The sequence below is a fragment of the Crocuta crocuta genome, unplaced genomic scaffold (genome assembly GCF_008692635.1).
Source record: "Crocuta crocuta isolate KB4526 unplaced genomic scaffold, BGI_CrCroc_1.0 scaffold81, whole genome shotgun sequence".
Classification (NCBI taxonomy): Eukaryota; Metazoa; Chordata; class Mammalia; order Carnivora; family Hyaenidae; genus Crocuta; species Crocuta crocuta.
In genome coordinates this window covers 3,491,167-3,510,900 of record NW_027527808.1, presented here as the reverse complement: position 1 = coordinate 3,510,900, position 19,734 = coordinate 3,491,167, and the positions used below count along the sequence as shown (strand labels likewise).

General features: G+C 37.0%; 1 protein-coding gene across 1 annotated transcript in view; it reads left to right on the top strand.

Moving 5' to 3' along the window:
• Window positions 1-2,601, top strand: part of LOC144240342 (myelin P2 protein) — a 3,789-nt gene extending 1,188 nt beyond the window's left edge. The window contains exons 2-4 of the mRNA XM_077774654.1: window positions 949-1,121; window positions 1,450-1,551; window positions 2,551-2,601. Coding sequence (XP_077630780.1) covers window positions 949-1,121; window positions 1,450-1,551; window positions 2,551-2,601 — 326 coding nt within the window. The remainder of the gene's footprint in view (window positions 1-948; window positions 1,122-1,449; window positions 1,552-2,550) is intronic.
• The last annotated feature ends 17,133 nt before the right edge of the window (window positions 2,602-19,734 follow it).

Here is a 19,734-nt window from a genome sequence, read left to right as displayed (position 1 = left end):
TATATAATATATATTATATATATATACACACATATACATACATATATATACATAGACAAATACACATATTTCCTTCATGTATTTCTCTTGTTTGACATTTTGTTTTGCTTTTCAGATGCAGAAAAGTTAAAAAAAAGATCAGTTATCTATGATCATTTGTAATGGTACAGATCTTGAAGAAAAATGGATAGTATTTTTCTTACCAGCTAAACTTAAGGGCCACAACAAAATTTCAGAAATAAAAGTCTATTAAGGATGTGGGGGGGCAGGGGGAGGAGTTCTTTTCTATATTCATAATATATTGCTGAGGGGAAAAATCATAGAACATGGTGCATCTGTCCAGTTTCATTGAAAATACACCCTATAATATTTAAAAATAAAAATAAAATGTCTGGAATGATCCACAGAAAATATTAGTGATTTTCAAAGACTGTGGGATTGGAAGTGGTAAAAGTGAATGACTTGCACAATTTAGGCTGAACACTTTTATCTTAAAATCTGCAGACATTACTTTTGTAGTAATAAAACCTCATATATTTAAGTCTATGGACATGTATTTCCACTAGGTAGTTAAACATGGGAGAAGGTCCTTGGTAGTGAGTAATCCTACTCGCCATCTCCACACCTGAGACACAACTGAGCCTAGAAGGTGGCCATTCAGGAGCCCCTGGGTGTCCCTGTCAGTTAAGCATCCAACTCTTGATTTTGGCTCAGTCGTGATCACACGGTTTATGAGTTAGAGACCCTCACTGGGCTTTGCATTGACAGTGAGGAGTCTGCTTGTCTCTGTCTCTCTCATTCTCTCTCTACCCCTCCCCACTCATGCGCACATTCTCTCTCTCTCTCAAAATAAATAAATAAACTTGAAAAAAAAAGAAGGTGTCCATTCACAGTCTCTCTAGGTATATCTCTTGGTCAACATAATTCTAACACTATCTTGATTTTCAGGTGTGGGATTAGCCACCAGAAAACTGGGAAACTTGGCTAAACCCCGAGTGATCATCAGCAAGAAAGGGGATATTATAACTATAAGAACTGAAAGTACGTTTAAAAATACAGAGATCTCCTTTAAGTTAGGCCAGGAGTTTGAAGAAACCACAGCTGACAACAGGAAAACAAAGGTAAATTTTAATGTTTCTCTTCAAAGTTGGATCAGTCTGTGGCTTGAGAGTATTACTCCTGTTAGTGTTCAAAAGGGTAGACTACTCCATTCTATTGAAAATGAATGTGACTGGGGGCACCTGGCTGCCTGAGTCACAAGACTCTTGATGGTGAGTTTGAGCCCCACGTTGGGAGTGGAGCCTACTTAAAAAAATAAAATAAGATAAAAATGGAAAAATGACTGTATCTCGTGAGACATCTATTATGAAAACAATTCAATACTGAATGAACTACTTCTTCAATCAACGAAAGTCCAAGCCACTCGATTATGGGAACTTGTCTTTGCAGAGCACTGTAACCTTGTCAAGAGGCTCATTGAAACAAGTGCAGAAATGGGATGGCAAAGAGACAACAATAAAAAGAAAGTTGGTGAATGGGAAAATGGTAGTGGTAAGAATATTTTCACTTTTAAATACAAAAATAATGTTATTTAAATAGAGAAACTGGTTACATATTTTTCAATATATTCTTTTTTTTCTTTGCAATACAAATAGGAAAGAATGGGCTAAGAATAAAGTCAGAGTTAATGATTAGGTGCTATTTTAATCATGAAGACTCAGATACAAGTATTTCAAGTATAAGTCCAAAGTTTTAGAAATAACAAAGCCCATCCATTATTTTAGAAATAATGCCTAAAACTAATGATAAAATATGTGTAAATATTACGTCTGAACTCACAGAGAAAACCAAATCTAAGTTCTAAAAGCAAAAAATTCCTGAACAGCTCAATTATAGAATATTTGTAGCTATCTACGTACTTTGCTTTCAAGAATCCAAAGAACTTGAACTAAACCATGTCAATAATTTAAGCTTAACTCGTAGGAAACCCTTTAGTCAGCAGATAAGAAAGATGACCAGGGTTACACGGGATGACCTTTAATGATTTATTTTAAGTTTTTGCTTCTGTGATTACTAATACATGCATTGAATATTAATTCATGTAATTTTAAATGTTTTTTTCCTTTAATTTAGAGATTTTTTTATCCCTAGCTACAAAACAGATTTACATGGGGAGTTAATACCAATATGCAGCCCCAACACAGATCTCTGGGGGAGAGAAGAGGCCATCAGTATTTTTAAATGTTCCTCAGATGATGCAAATATGCATATAGTTTTGAAATCCACTTTTACTAGATTTAAATGCATGCAAATTATGCATAAAACCTGCCACTTTAAGAAGATTCTTCTATAGTAACATAGATTGACTTCAACACTGTTTCTCCTATTTCAATGGTCATAATTCTGAATTGCTGGAGACTGACACACTTATGTTCTATTTCCTTCTATGTTTAATCTGCAGAGCTTGTTTTTATTTTCTGTTGCTATTTGCAAATTTCTGTTATCTAGTTTGAGTTTTAGATACTCAATGAATCTCTCTCTTTTCTTAAGGAATGTAAAATGAATGGCGTGGTCTGCACCAGAGTTTATGAGAAGGTCTGAGAAAATCATTTCTTCACTGAAGTGGCATTTGATCATTTGATGTTGGAAATCAACGGATTTTGTTGGCAAGGCCCGACTACACTGCAATTTGTTTGTTTTGTTTTTGTCTTAATAGATCAGATAGGTAAAGGTCTAAACTGAGGATTAATCTAAAATTCAGTGTTGTTGAATATTTTCAATTTGCATGCATTTCCTTACAATATTAAAGTGTGTATATTGGCCACACCTAAATTGCTGATAACGTCATTTAGTGATCTGTGAAATTCTCACTTGTGTTGTACTTTGTGTATCGAAATGGCAGTAAAGTAAGTAACTAGATAGTAAAAGGAAGTAAATGTATTGATCAGAGTAGCAGGAGCGTAATGGGAAGAGGATCAGAAGTGAGACAAACTACAAGGATTGGTTTAAGTCAGAATTCTATCTCAGCTAAAAGGGCAGCCTCTACTCAAGCCAATTTTTTTAAATTAAGAGGTAATTTATGGACAGTGAAATACACAGATATTAAGGGTGGAGTTCAAGCCATCGTGCAAATGCATCCAACCCTTATAACTTACATCCTGATCAAGATAATAGTACCTTTCCTTAATCCCAGAAGGTTTTCTCAGGCCTCTTCCCAGTCAGTGTCCCACCCTGTCCCATCTCCACCAAAAGCAAGTAGAGATTTGGTTTCTATTATTTGGTTTTTACATTATACTCTTCTTTAATGTTTGGGCTTTTGTACAAAGAGTATTATTTTTAATTCAAATAAGTATACATTTTTTTAAATGAAAAGATGACCATGAAAATTTGTAAAAATCTTTTTTTCAATGTTTATTTATTTTTCAGAGAGGTACAGCATGAGCAGGGGAGGGGCAGAGAGAGAGGCAGACACAGATTCCGAAGCAGGCTTCAGGCTCTGAGCTGTCAGCACAGAGCCTGACATGGGGGAACTTGAACCCTCGAACCGAGAGATCATGACCCAAGCCAAAGTTGGATGCTTAACTGACTGTGCCACCCAGGCGCTCCTTAAAAATCTTAAAAAGAGGAAAACAAATGCTTCCGTTCTACACAGTATGAGCTATCACTTTGCGCATGCGGACGTATGGTACTCATCTGTAACCACAGTGCTCATACTCTTTTTGCATTCTGCTTTTTATAACTTTAACAAAGATTCTTCCACATTTCAACTAATGATATACCATAATTTATTTAGTTCTATACTACAACTGTTCTATTTTTATGTTATGCCCAGTTGGAGTTATTACAGACTATTTTGCAAAAATTGCCTTCATGTATATATTGGATTCTGCTGACTACTTTTTCTAGGAGAGGGATTAGTAAATCAACGAATATGGAAAACCTGATGGGTGTTTACTGAATATTTCTGCATTGCTTTCCTGAGCCTTGTTACTGATTAGTGACAATGCAATGAGCAGTATACACATATAGGGCAATGTATGAATGCACATCCTATACCAATAATAACAGCTACCAAATGTTATGTGTGTACTGTGTGCCAAGTTCATTTGCTCTCTATCAGATGATTTACATGCCATGTTGCCATATTTAATATAATTTCACACAGCAACTCTAGCAGGTAGATACTATTATTATCCCCATTTTATAAAAGAGGAAGCCAGTGCAGAATAACTTGTGCAAAATCTTGGTAGAGGCAGGATTTGCCCCTCTCTGAAGAGAGATCATTTGCTCAATCTTTACTCTATTTTGCCTCCTTGGTGACACCTCTCTATTAGAAACATGTCTGTTGCTTGTAATATCTCTAAAGGTGTGCCATTAGAGATTATTTTTGCCTATTCTTGGATTTCATATAAATAGAATCATACATTATGTGTTTTTTTATGTTTGCCTTTTTAAACCTAGCATAAGGTTTTTGAAATCCATCCGTATCATTGCATGCATTAGTAGTTTGCTCTTTTTATTGCTAAGTAGTATTCTATTGCATGAACATATCACAGTTTGCTTATCCATTCTTCCCTTAACTGGACTATATCCAATTTTTGGCCATGATGAATAAAGCTGCTAGAAACATTCGAGTACATGGCTGTTGGTGGACATAGGAGTTCCTTCTTTTTGTATAAATAGCTGGGCATAGAATTACTGGGTCCAGTTGATTTTTCACAGGCAGGAATTGGGACTACTGTGCCCAAGTAATAATAGAACTGTTTCAAATGCATTGTATGATTGAGCAAATGAGAAATGTGTTCATATTGTTGGAGGCCAGAATTTCACTGGAAGAGGAACATACAGATATGAAATCGGGGCAGGGGGCAAGAAAGAACCGTGTGAGAACGGATTGGAACAGATGTAATTTTATGGTTTCTAAGGCATGTGTATATATGTGCATATGTGTATTAATTACACGTGCATACCTGCATGCATTTATGTGTGCATATACACATATTTATGTGTATGTGTATGTGTATATACACTCATATATTTCCTAGTTCTGTCTGCCCAAAGAGCTTAGAAGCAATGACACCTCAGTAGGAATGTGTCCACCACCATCCAGAACTTGATGTCCAATATCATTTCCTACTAAAAGGAATGAGGATTCCTTGGAGAAACAACTAATTCTAATGTGAGGTCAGGATACGTACAAGATGAGCCTGAAATTTATTGTTATAACAGAAAGTAAGGAAGTGTTTAAAAAAATAATAGAGGCATGCCACCAAAACATGGAAGCCAGCTTGGAGGTGTTCCCCTTGGTCAAACTGGGACAATTTAAAAAAAAAAATTGAGAAAAATAATAACTTATAAGCCATTGAAGGAAAAATAAGGATCTATGAATCCATAATGATAATGAGGAGAAAGAGAGAGAAGGAGAAGAGTATTCCAAGAGCAGAATGCCATTGGCTGACTGGTAAATGTGCAAAGAATGCTAGAAGTGGAAAATCATTATTCAGCCATCACTATAAATAGTGGTTCAGGTAAGAATCGCCAATGAATGCTAAACCAGAGGGATATTTTGATGAGGAGAAGAATATTCTTTTGGTAAGAAACTATCTTAAGAAAATATCTCTTCACAGATTGATGAATAGTTATGAGGGGAAAAAGAATTTAACTTAGCAGTGGAAAAACTGGACAACTCCTTGACTGGGTAATCACCCCTAACATTGCCAATGAAGGGCAGAAGGACATGTGCCTTCAAATTTGATACCCTGAGAAGGAAAATCACTTATGTAGTATTTCAGCCCAGAATCCATATCTGGATCTCATCATTGGGAAATCTCAGACAAATCCCAAATGAGAAATGTTCTATAAAAAAGAAGAGGGTGGTGTCGATAGAATTCCTCAAAAATGTCATTGTCGTAGAAGACAAAGAAAGCCTCTGTGGAATATTCTAGATTAAATTACATTCAAAATATGTGCTGACTAAATACAGCAAGTGATTCTAGACTAGATCTTGTACAAGAGGTAAAAATAAATGCTCCAAAGGACAATATTAGGTTAATTGGTAAATTGAAATATAAATGGTAAATTAGGTTTGAAGTGTACTATGGTTATATAAGAAAATATCCTTATTCTTGGGAAATACACATTGAAATATTTGGGGGTAATAGGCCATTATATATGCAATTTACTTTTTAAAAATTTCAGAGGAAAAGTTTGTGTGTGTGTGTGTGTGCGCGCGCGTGCGTGTGCACACACATTAGTGCATACATACAGGAAGAGAGTATGTGATAAAACAAACAGGGTAAAACTTAATCAGACTAAAAGCTACATGTGTTTTCTGTGTAATAGTTTGATTCTTACAACTTCTCTGCAAGTTTAAAGTTATTTTCAAGCAAAATCCTTAAAAAAAAAGTCCTTGGCAAGTGCTCCTCTGCCTCTGGGCATTCGGTCAACAACACACGTCTGAGAAGCATCAGAACTGAGGTGTGTTTATTTATTTATTTATTTATTTATTTATTTATTTTGGCCCCAGCTAGAGAAACCCATAAAAAGGACAGTTTTACAACTGTTTTGGGAGGTTGTGGTAATATGACTTACAATAAAATGTATTCCTGAATAAATATAATTGCTCTATTGTCCAAAAATCATGAGCAGTTTCTGCTTTCCTAACAATAACAATGGAGTTGGCACTGATAATGAGGAAGACAAAATAATCGTCTCAACAGGTGATACTGTGACTTGAAAAAGATTTTCAGACAACCAGAAGTGGGGCAGGGAGCAAGAGCTCTGCAATATTCAAACATGGTCTCAGAATAAAATTTTGATTCTCAATTCTTTTTGATAGAACAAAAAGTTCTTTTCGATGTAACATGGTGGCTAAGAGTAATCAGACTGCCCAGTTCAAGTTCCAATTTGCTGCTTACTAGCTATGTGTCATTGGGCACGTTATTTAATCCCCACGTCCCTCAGTCCCTTCACTGTAAAACTGGGGATAATAATAGAACATACCTCAAAGAGTTGCGAGGAATAAATTAATATATGTAATATGCCTGGCACAGGAAAGCATTTGAGAACTGTCTTTTGTTATTCTTGTTTACGTAGTAACATACATGATGTTAAAACAGGTCATTTTATTATACCTCAAAATGAAAAGATTTCACAAGATCTCAGAGCTGTTGATATTGATTTGCACACCAAGTGGCTAAATTTATTAAGAATATTACTTACACCAATTTAAAAACCATCAAGAGACCCACACCCACTTAGTAGCATGCTACTGCCTAAAAGTAGCACTTAGATTCCATCAACGACAGTTTAGTTTTGTGTTGACTGTAATTTTCTAAGTTTTGACTAAAGATTTACTTTGTAATTTCTTAAAGTCATTCTGGCTTACCTTTTAGAAATATTTCTTCTAAACGAAGTGCTACCTCTCTAAATATGGCTGCACGTCAGAATCATCTGGAAGGTTTTAAATATCCCAATACCAAGATTGTAACACATGCCCACTTAGTCATAACATATGGGTGATGGGTGAGACCCAGTCATCATTGGTTTCCTTAAAATACCTCAGGTGATTCCAGCGTGTGGTCAGTTTGAGAACCATTGTGCCAAAGTCTTCCAAAGTTGGAAATTTAACGTAGGCTATTATCATGTTGCTATCAATTAAAATGAAGTGAAAGGTAATCAAAGTCAGGAGTACCAAATGTTCCCAACGGGACACTAAGAAACAAGAGGTAGTGAAATACTATGGTAAAATCACCTCCGATATAATCTAGTCTTTTGTTTGAGGAACAACCGTCTACTTCTTATCTTTGGTATCTCCACAGAAGGCAACACAATCGGCCATTATCCATGACATATGGAAAAGTGAAGATTTCAAAATAGCAAAATGTGGAGCAGCAGAGAAAACAAAGCAATAAAACCATTCCAACCCTGGCGAAATAGAAACTATTTTTCAGCACAATTTAGAAAACGAGTTCAAATTACTCAAAAAAAAAATAATATGGGACGAATTTTTGAAATAGCATCTTGTACATTTTGCAGCCTATTAGGAAAATCAGCGATGGCATGGAAAACTTTCAGATCTCTGGCTTGGAATTTGGGCACTATCTGAAATCCTCTCCTTAGTAACCATCTGCTATGCAACAGTTTAAATTGGTCTGCTGGTGTAAGTGAATATTCCAGCAGCACCAAAGGGCTGATGCTTCTATAGTTAAAGAGTTTTGAAAACTAAATACGTGACAAGGGTAACTTTCATATCCATTAAGATCAAATAATATCATTCCCTTGTTGGATTTTAGGATGGACGTGAATTTTTGCACAATCTTGCATTTGGCATACAGTGCACTTATTCTTGTCTCCTATTATTGCCTTTTTTCCCAATTATTAATGAAACATCAATGCATGTAAATTGCACTAAATAAGATAAATAATGTAGAGTAAACTGATGATAGAGTTCAGATTTAGGATTTCCAAAATGAATCACTGGTGGGCTTTTATTTCCTTGATGTAATTTGGCATTTGGAGAATACTGACTTCCCTTAAAGCCGGTCAAATCTAAAAATTTAGATTTTTATTAAAATAAACATTTAGATTTTTATTAAAACCTATCTGATATCATACCACACCATGTTCATCTCAATCCCATTTCCCTCAGCTAGACTGCAATCAAACACAACAGGGACCAAACTTGAAAATTCGCTGAGCTAACAAAACCAGTTTGGTCATACAAAGCTTAATTTAGTTTATTTTGCAAGACAAACAAGGCTAACTTGATGTGGGTTGCTTCTTGCTTGTGCCTATGACGATTATAAGCGAAATGTAAATTGTTCCCCCAAATTGATATGAAGTAACCACTAACCAAGTCCCTTTCATTTAAGAAAATCCTAATATTGTAACCAGTCACTGTGAAGAATAAACAGCTACTGACTCCATATTATGTGAACTGCTTTATAACAATAAACTTTTGAGTATCATTCCATGTCCTGGTATGAGTGCTCCTAGTTTGCAAACTTCTTGCTGTATACACAATAAACTTTTACTAATTACTACATCAGTGATTCACTGGTCTTACTTTTTTTTTGATAGTTTGATGTTGAGGTGACATCCTTAACTGCTTTGTGTTCATGAAAGCTCCTGAGAAGTGCTAGGTCCCAGCAATTGTTAATGAAATTCCTGACCGATATGGGAAGATGCAGTGCATCTATTTCATATTTCATGTGTTAGAGAGGGAATGGGAGCATAATAACAAGAATCCCTCAAGGGTGGTGGGAACAGATGGGTTTGAACCCTGGCTTTGCCCTTGCAATTTCCCAATTTGTACAGTGGGGGCAGTAATGGCCACTTCACAAAGTTGATCTGGGAGGAAAAATATGAATATGAAAGCACTTTGCAAAGTATAATGCATTATTCATATGTAAAATATTATTATGTCTATTGTTATATGACACATGTAAAGCCTTCTATTCAGCATTTACATTTTTTGTTTTGGGGTGTGTGTGTGTGTGTGTGTGTGTGTGTGTGTGTGAAGTACCCCCAAATAATTACTGAATATAGGACTTTTCCTATTTAGTAGGCTCCTAAATGATTAGATGTTTAAAAGACTTGAATGAAGCCAAATATATTACACTCCTGATTCATTTCACTAATAAAGGAAAATGGATCAGATAAGATGCTGTTAAACAGAGTATCATTCAGCATCTGACATCATGGGCTTGAATCCTTGTTCTATTGTCCTGCATGGGGTGAGCTTCTGGAGCTCATTTACATTGCAAACCTCCAGTTTCTCTGTCTTTAAAAGGAGGGGCTGATTTGGATGATCTTTAAGATTCCACTTCTTTATTTTTTTTTTTTAAGTTTATTTATTTAGACAGAGAAAAAGAGGGTGAGGGGGGTAGGCAGAGGGAGTGAGAAAGAGGGAGAATCCCAAGCAGGCTCCACCCTCTCAGCACAGAGCCCAGCACAGGGCTTGATCCCACAGACTGTGAGATCATGACCTGAGCGGAAAACCAAGAGCTGGACGCTTAACCAACTGAGCCCCTCAGGCATCCTAACATTCTACTTACTTCTAAATTTTATATCACTGGATCTAATAGGATTGGCTATTTAATATTGAAATGGCCTTATTATGTTCATATGCCTTTCTATTTTAAAATTACTTGCTTTCCAAACTTCTAGAAGTTCCATGTAGACAGAGATAGGCATTAACATAGCTTCCTTTCCACATCGCACAGTTTCCCACCCAACAGATTCCTTGTCACCTTCAAGAGACATCAATCCCATGCAATCTTCTCCGACCTGCCTCCAAAGAGGAGAATTTAATAATTCCCTCCACAGTGGAAACTGTGTTTCCACTGCAATATAGCCATGTATTTAAACCTCTAATTCTGATTGAAAGGTCAAGTGAAGAAATCTGAATTCTTTAATTAAAAAAAAATGTTCAGCCCACAATGTTGGAGTCCTAGAAGAGGCTTTATAAATGTTTGCTGAATAAATAGGGGCACAAATGAGTACCACTTCACAATCCTGACCACAGTGGCCTATATATGCAGCCTCCATCCATGCAGAGTTTGAAAACAGATGTCTGGGTTTCACACAGGTTAGACAAGGTGAGTTCTTTCATTCAGAGTTTCATGGATAATGGGAAAAAATGAGATGCAATGATAATACACCGTCACACCGAACTTTCCCTTCTTGCCTCTTGAAATGGTTAGGGCTGGAATGTTAAACTATAAACAGGAAATCTGTCTGCTTCTCTGTTCTCTGATAAGTCACATGCATAACCCAGGGATGGTTAAATACTTGATTTAACAAGATTCCAGTTAAATTCTTGGTTCCACAAGAAAGCCAAGGGATTTTCTTATTTAGAAATCATGAAAGGTGAGTCCATGAATTAGTAGTATGATTAAGATTTATTTCTGTTGTAACATGGAATATAGATTAGATCTACCATTTCCTACGGCACATACTGTATTTTCTTTGTATAAAATTCATGTTGATTTTAGATTTTTGAACTATTGATGTGAGTGCACATTTGGGTGGAGAGGACATAGGGACTACTCAGAAAAGCACAAAGGAAACTCTGAGTTCTCTGTGTATTTGTGAACTGTAATTATAGCTCACCGAATCGAGAATTCCTGCAGGCTTCATCAGAGATCCACAAAGTCTTCCTGCTGATTTATATGTGTTTTGCTGATTCAGCTGGTAGATGTGTGAGATGACTTGTGGACCATTCTACAGTCAGCAAATGTCTAAACTGTTCCTCATTTTGGCCAAAACTCTCTGGTTATCAGTAGGCAGTGGGTGAGAAATGGAGAGAAGGTGTTTGAAATAACTCCCACGTGACAGGAAGGAACATAAATCTCTACTGGTAAAGGAGGCTCTCCTCCCCGGAGAAAGTAGAGAGAAGGAAATATGCAATATTCAATTAGGTTTGTCATTATTAGCAGCATTTACTCCAGGAAGTAAAAGTATAGCTCATAAACCACAGAAACACAGAATAATTCCACCCACCCTGCTTTCTTGATCTCAATGAATAAAGTGAAAAAATACATTATTTTTACACAGTAATAGTTAATAACATGATAGGCACCACTTTAAACATGCACTCTGCTCAACAAATTCCAATCAAATTCAATGGGCAGTCAGTCATTCATGCAACGAACATCACTGTTAAAGAAAGATGAATGAGAAAAGACCCTGCCTTCAAGTAGCTATGTCACTCCTCAGTGAGCAGGAAAATGGATGAGAGGGGGGAGGACAGAAACATGTAGAAGGAAGGTATTTGATAGCATCTTCTTAAGCATAAGCATCGAACAGTCCTGTGCTATGGCATCCACTATCCTTCTTTAAGAATTTTACCTGGAGAGCCAAGGAGACTCACTAGAGATTATATCACTGGGCATTCATAAAACCACATAAATCTACATTTCCCTTACAACTGCTGTGTGGCTGAGGAGGGCGTACTAAATGGGACAACTTGCCTGCCCGGCCCTTGTGCTAACAGACTAGGATGTCCGAGGATCTTCATGCTCTGGGGTCTCTTACTTGCTTTGATGGCAGTCTCATCACCAATCATCACCAAACAAATCTGGCAAGGTCAGGGTCATATAAGTACATGGGAAATCTTCCTGCATTAAAGGAAGGTATCTGGCAGTCCCTATTTTTTTGTGAAACAAAAGCTCCGATGACACTCAGTATGAGTCTTTTCTGTTTTTACCAAATTACATTGGTCTGAGAAGCTACTTAAGTACAAATTCAGAGTGACGGCAAAGTCACTGGCACCCGGAGTCAGATGAAACATTGAAAGGGAGAGGCCATCTCAGCAAGTAAACAAATGTTGGCAAGGATCCCACAATGCATTTTGGAGGCATAAGGCACCTCTTTAAGTTTTGTGTGGGAAAGAACAGAGAGTTAAAAAAAAAAAAAACTATAGAAATATACTTGGTAAAGACTCAGCACTTGACCTCTGAGCAATTATGGATTAAAAGAATGAGAATTCATGGTATAGATAAACCACATCTTCTTGATCCATNAAAAAAAAAAAAAACTATAGAAATATACTTGGTAAAGACTCAGCACTTGACCTCTGAGCAATTATGGATTAAAAGAATGAGAATTCATTACTTTTTAAGAAATCCCTATACATGGAGGTGATCAATTCAGAGCAATAAAAACCCAATGTTGAGCTTGAAGTGGATTTGGGTACCAGTAACAATTACAGGCTTGGATATTGGCTGCACAAGTGCACAGATGTGTCCTTTAGCCACACTTAGCTAAGAGCCTGAAGATATCCTTTCAGAGGATACAGGAAATAAATGAGAGACGCAAACTACTGAGTATTTCTGATTCCTTATACTCTGCATATTGACGATCTTAAAAGCTCTACAAGAGTATAGAACTGAGTTAGAGTTCTCATTATATACTTAAGATTCATTCACCAAAATTCATTCTTCTCTGATTTTGTTTTTTAAAATATAAAATAGTGAGCTAAAGGGTGTGACCAGTTATTGGTATAAATAGATGTTTCACCATATGTCCCTCTGTAGGTAACTTTAACCAAGATTTTGCTGATCTAAGTGGAGTGACTAGGTAAGCAGCAAATGTTAGGGAATAGTACCTCAACAGAGTTTATGCCTGTGTAACTTTATTACAAATCAAAATAGCACACTTTCAGCAGTGGTTATTTTAGTAGCTAACAAAGAGTCAAGATATCATTGGATGTCAAAACAGAAAAGTGCAATAGTTATACATTTGAATTGGGTCAGCAAGAGCTATATATCATAAGCCTATTCCTTTATAAAATTCTAACAATATTTCAAGAATCTCACAATCTGCTCTTTATCTGGAGTGGTTATTTTCTTTTGACTTTTCCACTCCTTTGAGAGCCAATTTTCACAAATAGCTATAAATCAGGGGAATCAACCTTAGTAACATGGAAAATTATTCCAAACAATGCATAATATCATGGCAGACTACCAAATCACTGTGAAAATGCTAGAAGGAAGTCATTTGGTTCTAAATGTGAATGACAAGGATGTTAGTTTACAATGTCCAATCAAGACATGTTATACTAGGGTCCCAAGAGAATACTCTTTAAATACAGCTAAGGTCACAGGAGCTAATGATCTTATCATCATTGGATCAGTTCCCAGTTGGCAGAATACAGACTGTTTCTTTCACAAACTGACTTTTCCTAGTCTTAGTGTGGAAGAAGAAGATTCAGAACAGGGCTGGCAAGTTCTGAGTTAGGCGACAATTTCTTCCATGTATCTCTTGCACTAGATTTACTTCCCAAGAAATATGCTTGGTTAAGAACAACAANAAAAAGTTGGTGGAAAATGGGTTATATAATTAGTAGTCACCTTATCTAAGATTTCATCCCTCAATGACCAGGATATACAAACAAAATCTCCTATATATTTTTTTGTTTTTGTTTTTGTTTTTTAATTTTTATTTATTTCTAGGAGAGAGAGAAAGAGACAGCGTGAGCAGGGGAGGGTCAGAGAGAGAGGGAGTGACAGACTCTGAAACAGGCTCCTGGCTCTGAGCTGGCAGTCAGCACAGAGCCTGACGCGGGGCTCGAACCCACGAACCGTGAGATCATGACCTAAGCGAAAGTCGGACGCTTAACTGACTAAGCCACCCAGGCGCCCCAAAGTCTACTATATTTTTAAAAGACATTCATCCTCTTCCTGATTAGGAGCTAAACATAATCATAAGCAAAGAAAGGCAGGAAAACCAGCAGCGCTGTCCACGTGCTCTCCCCGCTAGCGATTCCCCGAAGCACATCCGCAGGTGCCAGTCGCAAAGCAGCCCGTCAGGCTGTAGTCCCAACACTTAGGTTCCCAGGAAATGTTTGGCCCCCCTTTTCACCCAGTCCACCTACTCGCATCAGTCAATCGGATGGGATGTGAGCATCCTGGTTTTTGTATATATTTCCTTCCAGGCAAAAGCCACATTTGCTTTATGTATATGTTCCTGCATTTGCTTTATTTCTGCATTTCTGCATTTGTCTGACTTTTTCCAAAGCTTATATACCATGCTTCCAAAGTCCGCTTTTTTTTTTTTTTTTTTTTTTTCCTCATTAAGAAAAGAAAGACAAGTTTTTCTGAAAAGAGCTTCTCTGCCAAAGCCACTGCCTGTCCTGGTCACCAATCTTCATGTGCTCACAGCACGAGCCGCACCAAGTTTGGGGCGACAGGAAAAGTAAAATGCCTTCCCCCCTGAGCCACAGCCTCTGTGCTGGAGGGTTCGGTATGCACGTCTTGGACAGATCATCCATTAAAAGACAAAAGAGCTAGAGTATCTTTGGGAAAAAAAAAAAAACAAATTTTATCACCAAATCTCTATAGGTTTTTCTTTCAAGAGTTTCAGGGTGAAAGATGATTTTGGCAATTAAGGAAGTTATTAAGTGAATTTGGGAATACAAACCTTGATACAATTTTCAAAACGTTTCCCCCATTATTTAAAGAAAGGGTCAGCACACAAAAGGGGTGGTCAAGAATCCAAATCATATCTCAAGCATCCGTTCTGTAAGTGAGGGGATGCATTGAAAGCACGGAAGGGCTGAGGCCACAGCAATGTGCTCAGCTTGATGGGATTTCCCGATATAGATGTGCACACTCCCTGGGGATTCGAGCTGGACAAGAGCCCTATACGCAAGATGGAGAAAACAATCTTGCTTTAAGTCTAAAACTAGGAATGGATAATTCTTCCAATCACAAAGTAAACACATTCCCAGCTAAATATGGGAATGACAGCATGTCGATAAAATTCAAGTGAGATCTGTTTTAGGAGCTCACAATTAAAAACTGGCAATAGCCCGGAGTTCCCAAATAAGCCCCAAATTAATCATGTTCTAGTATTTTTGTTCTTTTCATTTCAGCAATTTGTTCTATTCATTTTTGAAATGCTACATTTTAGGGAATTCTACTTGCATATATTCTCTCTTGGCCATCAAACTTTAATATGTATTGGTTTATTTTTAAACTCTATTATTTAAAAAGAAATAATAGAAGCTACAATGAACTTGAGGCAGTGTGGGTAAAAATTCTTACCATGGATACTGTTCAGAGAATTGGACTGCAAACAAACATATTGGCTCTAATTATTAGCCTTGCCACTTATGCTGAACATGCCAACGCATTTTCTGTGCCACATCTCTGTTCTCTCTGTCTGAAAGTTTCTTCTCTCTCCTCTTTCCAAGTCTTGTGTCTTCTCCTCCTGGTCTCTGCTTTACTGTTCTCTTCTTAAAGAGGCTTCCTCAACTACCTTACCTAGGGTAGTGCCCCCTGTTATATATCAGAGTCTACTATTTATTTATTTTATAGTATTTATCATTATCTATTATCACATGCTGTGTTTGTTTATTGCCTGTCTCTCCTGGCAGCATGCAAAGTCTGGAGGGCAGGAATATTATCTACCTTTATTACACTTGTGTATCCATCTTCTAGTCTAGAACAAAGTAGGTTCTCAGTAAATACATGATGAATGAATGAATGGACATTTGACTTTTCCTTATTTATTTAGTCCTAATATCAAGGCTTAAAGATTNATTTGTAAGAAAAATAAATAAATAATAAAAAAAGATTTTCTGGCTTCACTTTCTTTATTATTCTTTAAAACAAATCCCAAATTTTCAACATTTTTTAAATCTACACATACACATTATCATACAACATGGCTATTATAGCCTGAGAAGTAGTTTATGAATTTAAGAAATAAATAATGCCCTTGATTCTGAAATCTAACTTTAAAAAGGAAACAGCCATCTTTCTTCAGGGATAAGGGTGTTGATAAAGAAGAAAACATTCACTTTCTAAAAAAGTTATGTTAACTCCATGGTTGAGTTGGTTTTAAAGAATATTTCACTTATTTTTAACTCCAATTTAAGATTCATCTGTTCATCAAGTCAACAGATACTTCTTAATCCTCCTTGTAGCTAATTTGATTGCCCCGTTTTGCAATTATGGAAGGTTAGACACAGCCTAGGTGATTCCCCAGACAGAATGAGGAATAACTCTAATTCACAATGTACACACTCAGACAAGGGGGAATTTATAAAATATTGTGTATATCAGATTTGTTTAAAGCTTTTCCCTTGCATCTTGTCTAAGGAGGTAGAGACTATTCTTCCTCCTTCAGAACCCACACTTTCCTTTATGTTCCTAATTTGGGCACTTGGTGTCCAAGGATAAAGGGGACATTTGCTGGCTTCTGTTGTCATGTGACTAAGTGCCGGCCAATGGGATGGGTCCTTCTCTAAAGGAGGCACATCATTAGAACACAGGGTGTATTTCCCCTTTTAACTCTTTCCTGTTGTCTGGAATGCGGACTTGGCAATGAGTCATTTTATACCACAGTGATGAGGAAGAGATCTTACAGATAAAGGAACCAGGACACGAAGGGCCCTGGCTCCACTGCTGACTTCGTGGAGAAAGCTGCCATGTGGCTTAGACTTTAACATTAAGTTAATGTTAAATGCCCATCTTTATTACAGCTGCCAAATCTACATTCCAAGTAATAGGTCTACATAGGATTCTCTTACACATCTTTTCCAGAATTTTAAATAAAAGAATTTACTTGATTTTAAATTCAAGCAGCTCCTACCCTCCAGCCTCCTCACAGCCTCTATTCTCCCTGGAATTCTGTGGGTATTTCCAAAAATACAGAATAACTGAATACACCTTGGAATGAGAGACATCTCCAATGTCGTCATGAAGTTACTTTATAAGTACTGGAAAATGGTCAAAGAGAGCATTCTAAGGTAGATTGGTCTTCATTGAGAGATGTTTTAAATGCTGAGGGCAACTCTTCAGTAAGGGAAAGTTCTTTCCTCCCAAAGAAGGTTGAGAAAAATATTGAAACAAGTATTTGAAACATGGCTTCCATGTTATAGAATATGCTGGGATATGGAGAATTCTAAACTCTACTCTTTGTAATCAAAACTTCTAAGTTTCAGAACATAGAAGTATATGGAGATTTTTAAAGATAAACCTTTGCAGAAAGCTCTGGAGGAGCAGGGGAAAATGCTCACTGATTATCTGTTCCAAGGACATCTTTAAATCATTGAACATTGAGAAACTTTCTTCACAATTTAGAAATAATGTTTCTATAGATATTATCATATTCCTCAGATATTGATGATTTCTGAACCCACAAGCTAACATGATCTGGGTACTCAGTATGGACCAAGTGATTTGCGTGTAGTAACATGTTTATTTATGAGGAAACCAAGGCACAGAGAGATTAAATAATTGCCCAAGGTTCTAAAGCTGAAAGGCTGCAGAGCCAGGCTATCAGAGATGACTCTAGAACTTCTAGTCTGGAAGACTAAATTTCTGTGAGATATAATCATAAGTCAGGAACTTGTTAGATTTCTGAGATTTAAAGATTCCAAAATGGTCACAGCTATGGCCACAGGGACATCAAACACTCTCTCACAGCCCAGTCCCTTCTTTCCCCAAATTCTGAGGCTGTATTTAATCCTATTGAGGGTGATTACTGTATTGCTCTGTTTGCAAGCACATCTGGGGAAGAAATTTTCTGTTTTTACCTGAAATCTAAAAACTATTACTATCTGCATGTTATACCACAGAATGTGACATCAATTTTCTCTCATTTCCTGCTCATGTCTGTTTCCCTGCAACACAAGACAAAGGGATGACAGAACTGGAGAGTATTCCTGCCTACCCCTTGTACCAGCCATCTTTGGCTTCAAAATATGGGCTTAGAAACTTTTGTACACAGAAGGTACAGCATTGTCCAGGTTGAACATCAATCAGTGTGCTTAAAATGCCTCACACCATTGCCAAACAAAAGTGCTTCTGTTCTTGAGCACTAGCTCAACAATCCCTTCAGAACTTTTGGGAAATGGAGGTGAGTTGAAAATTGGCTGCTGACAGATTCATTGCTGTCAATGCTGGCCAACACACTGGACATGAACCAGCTCAAACTGTTGTGACTTTTCTAGCCCTGACTTCAGGCTTCACTGGAATTGACTACATTTGTTCGAGAGAAACCTGCACAAAAGAAGTAAGTAGGGAGGTATGAGCTGAATGCAAACTGAATTAGTATATTTTCTATGAGAGTCATGATCAGTTACCTTTATTTATTCGGGTGCTGAAACTTGCACAGCCTTTACATATCCAGGAATGTTTCTTTAAATGTTAAATTGTTTAATCCATGCATAATGATTATCATTCTGTGGTGTAGGGTTATCACCCAAAGATTGCTTTGAACCATAGTCAGAATAATATAATAAGGTAATTTTATGACTAGCCACGACCAGCTTGTGATAGCCGCCAGTGCTTTTCACCAAATATTTGAGAGCTGCCCTGTCTGGTCACACAACAGTCCTTTGCTGGGGACATGTGACTTTTTCTTGACATTAAGTTCTGAACAGAAGGAAACATGTGACACTCTCAGGCTGTGTATTTAATTGCTGGTGTGAAAACCTCCAGGGTTCTCTTTGCCCATTGGTGCAGCCACAACCAAGTGTCTGGCCCAGTGGTTACATTTTGTTGAAACTGGATCCTTGAGGGCTGCAATGAGTGAACAGCCAACCAGCACTTAATGAAATGTGCCCTGAGTGAGAAATAACCTTTTGTTGTTTTAAAGCCATTAATTTCAAAAGTGCTTATTCACTATCACATCATAATTCATATTCATCCGATAAAATGAAGATTAGCATATGTAATGAGGTAGTGCACCATCCTAAAATATGTAGCATTGGTTTTGGGACCAGGAAGTGTTTCATAAGGAAACCATTAGTGGAGGACTAAGGGATGGCATTCTGTGGTTTGTTTTTTTTTTTATTCCAGTAGAAACACATTTAGTAAATTCTTACCTGAATTAAATTGGAAGCATATGAAATACTTAATAAACTTGGGAAGAGGTTTGAAAACTCAATGCCCCAAAACCAAAGAATCCAGTGAAGTGGGTAGAAGACAGGAACAGACATTTTTCCAAAGAAGACATCCAGATGGCTAATAGACACATGTAAAGATGTTCAACAGCACTTATCATAAGAGAAATACAAATCAAAACCACAATGAGATACCACCAAACACCGGTCAGAACGGCTAAAATTAACAACTTAGGAAACAACAGATGTTGGCAAGGATGTGGAAAAAGGGGAACACTCCCACTGCTGGTGGGAATTCAAACTGGTGTAGCCACTCTGGAAAACAGTATGGAGGTTCCTCAAAAAATTAAAAATAGAACTATCCTATGACCCAG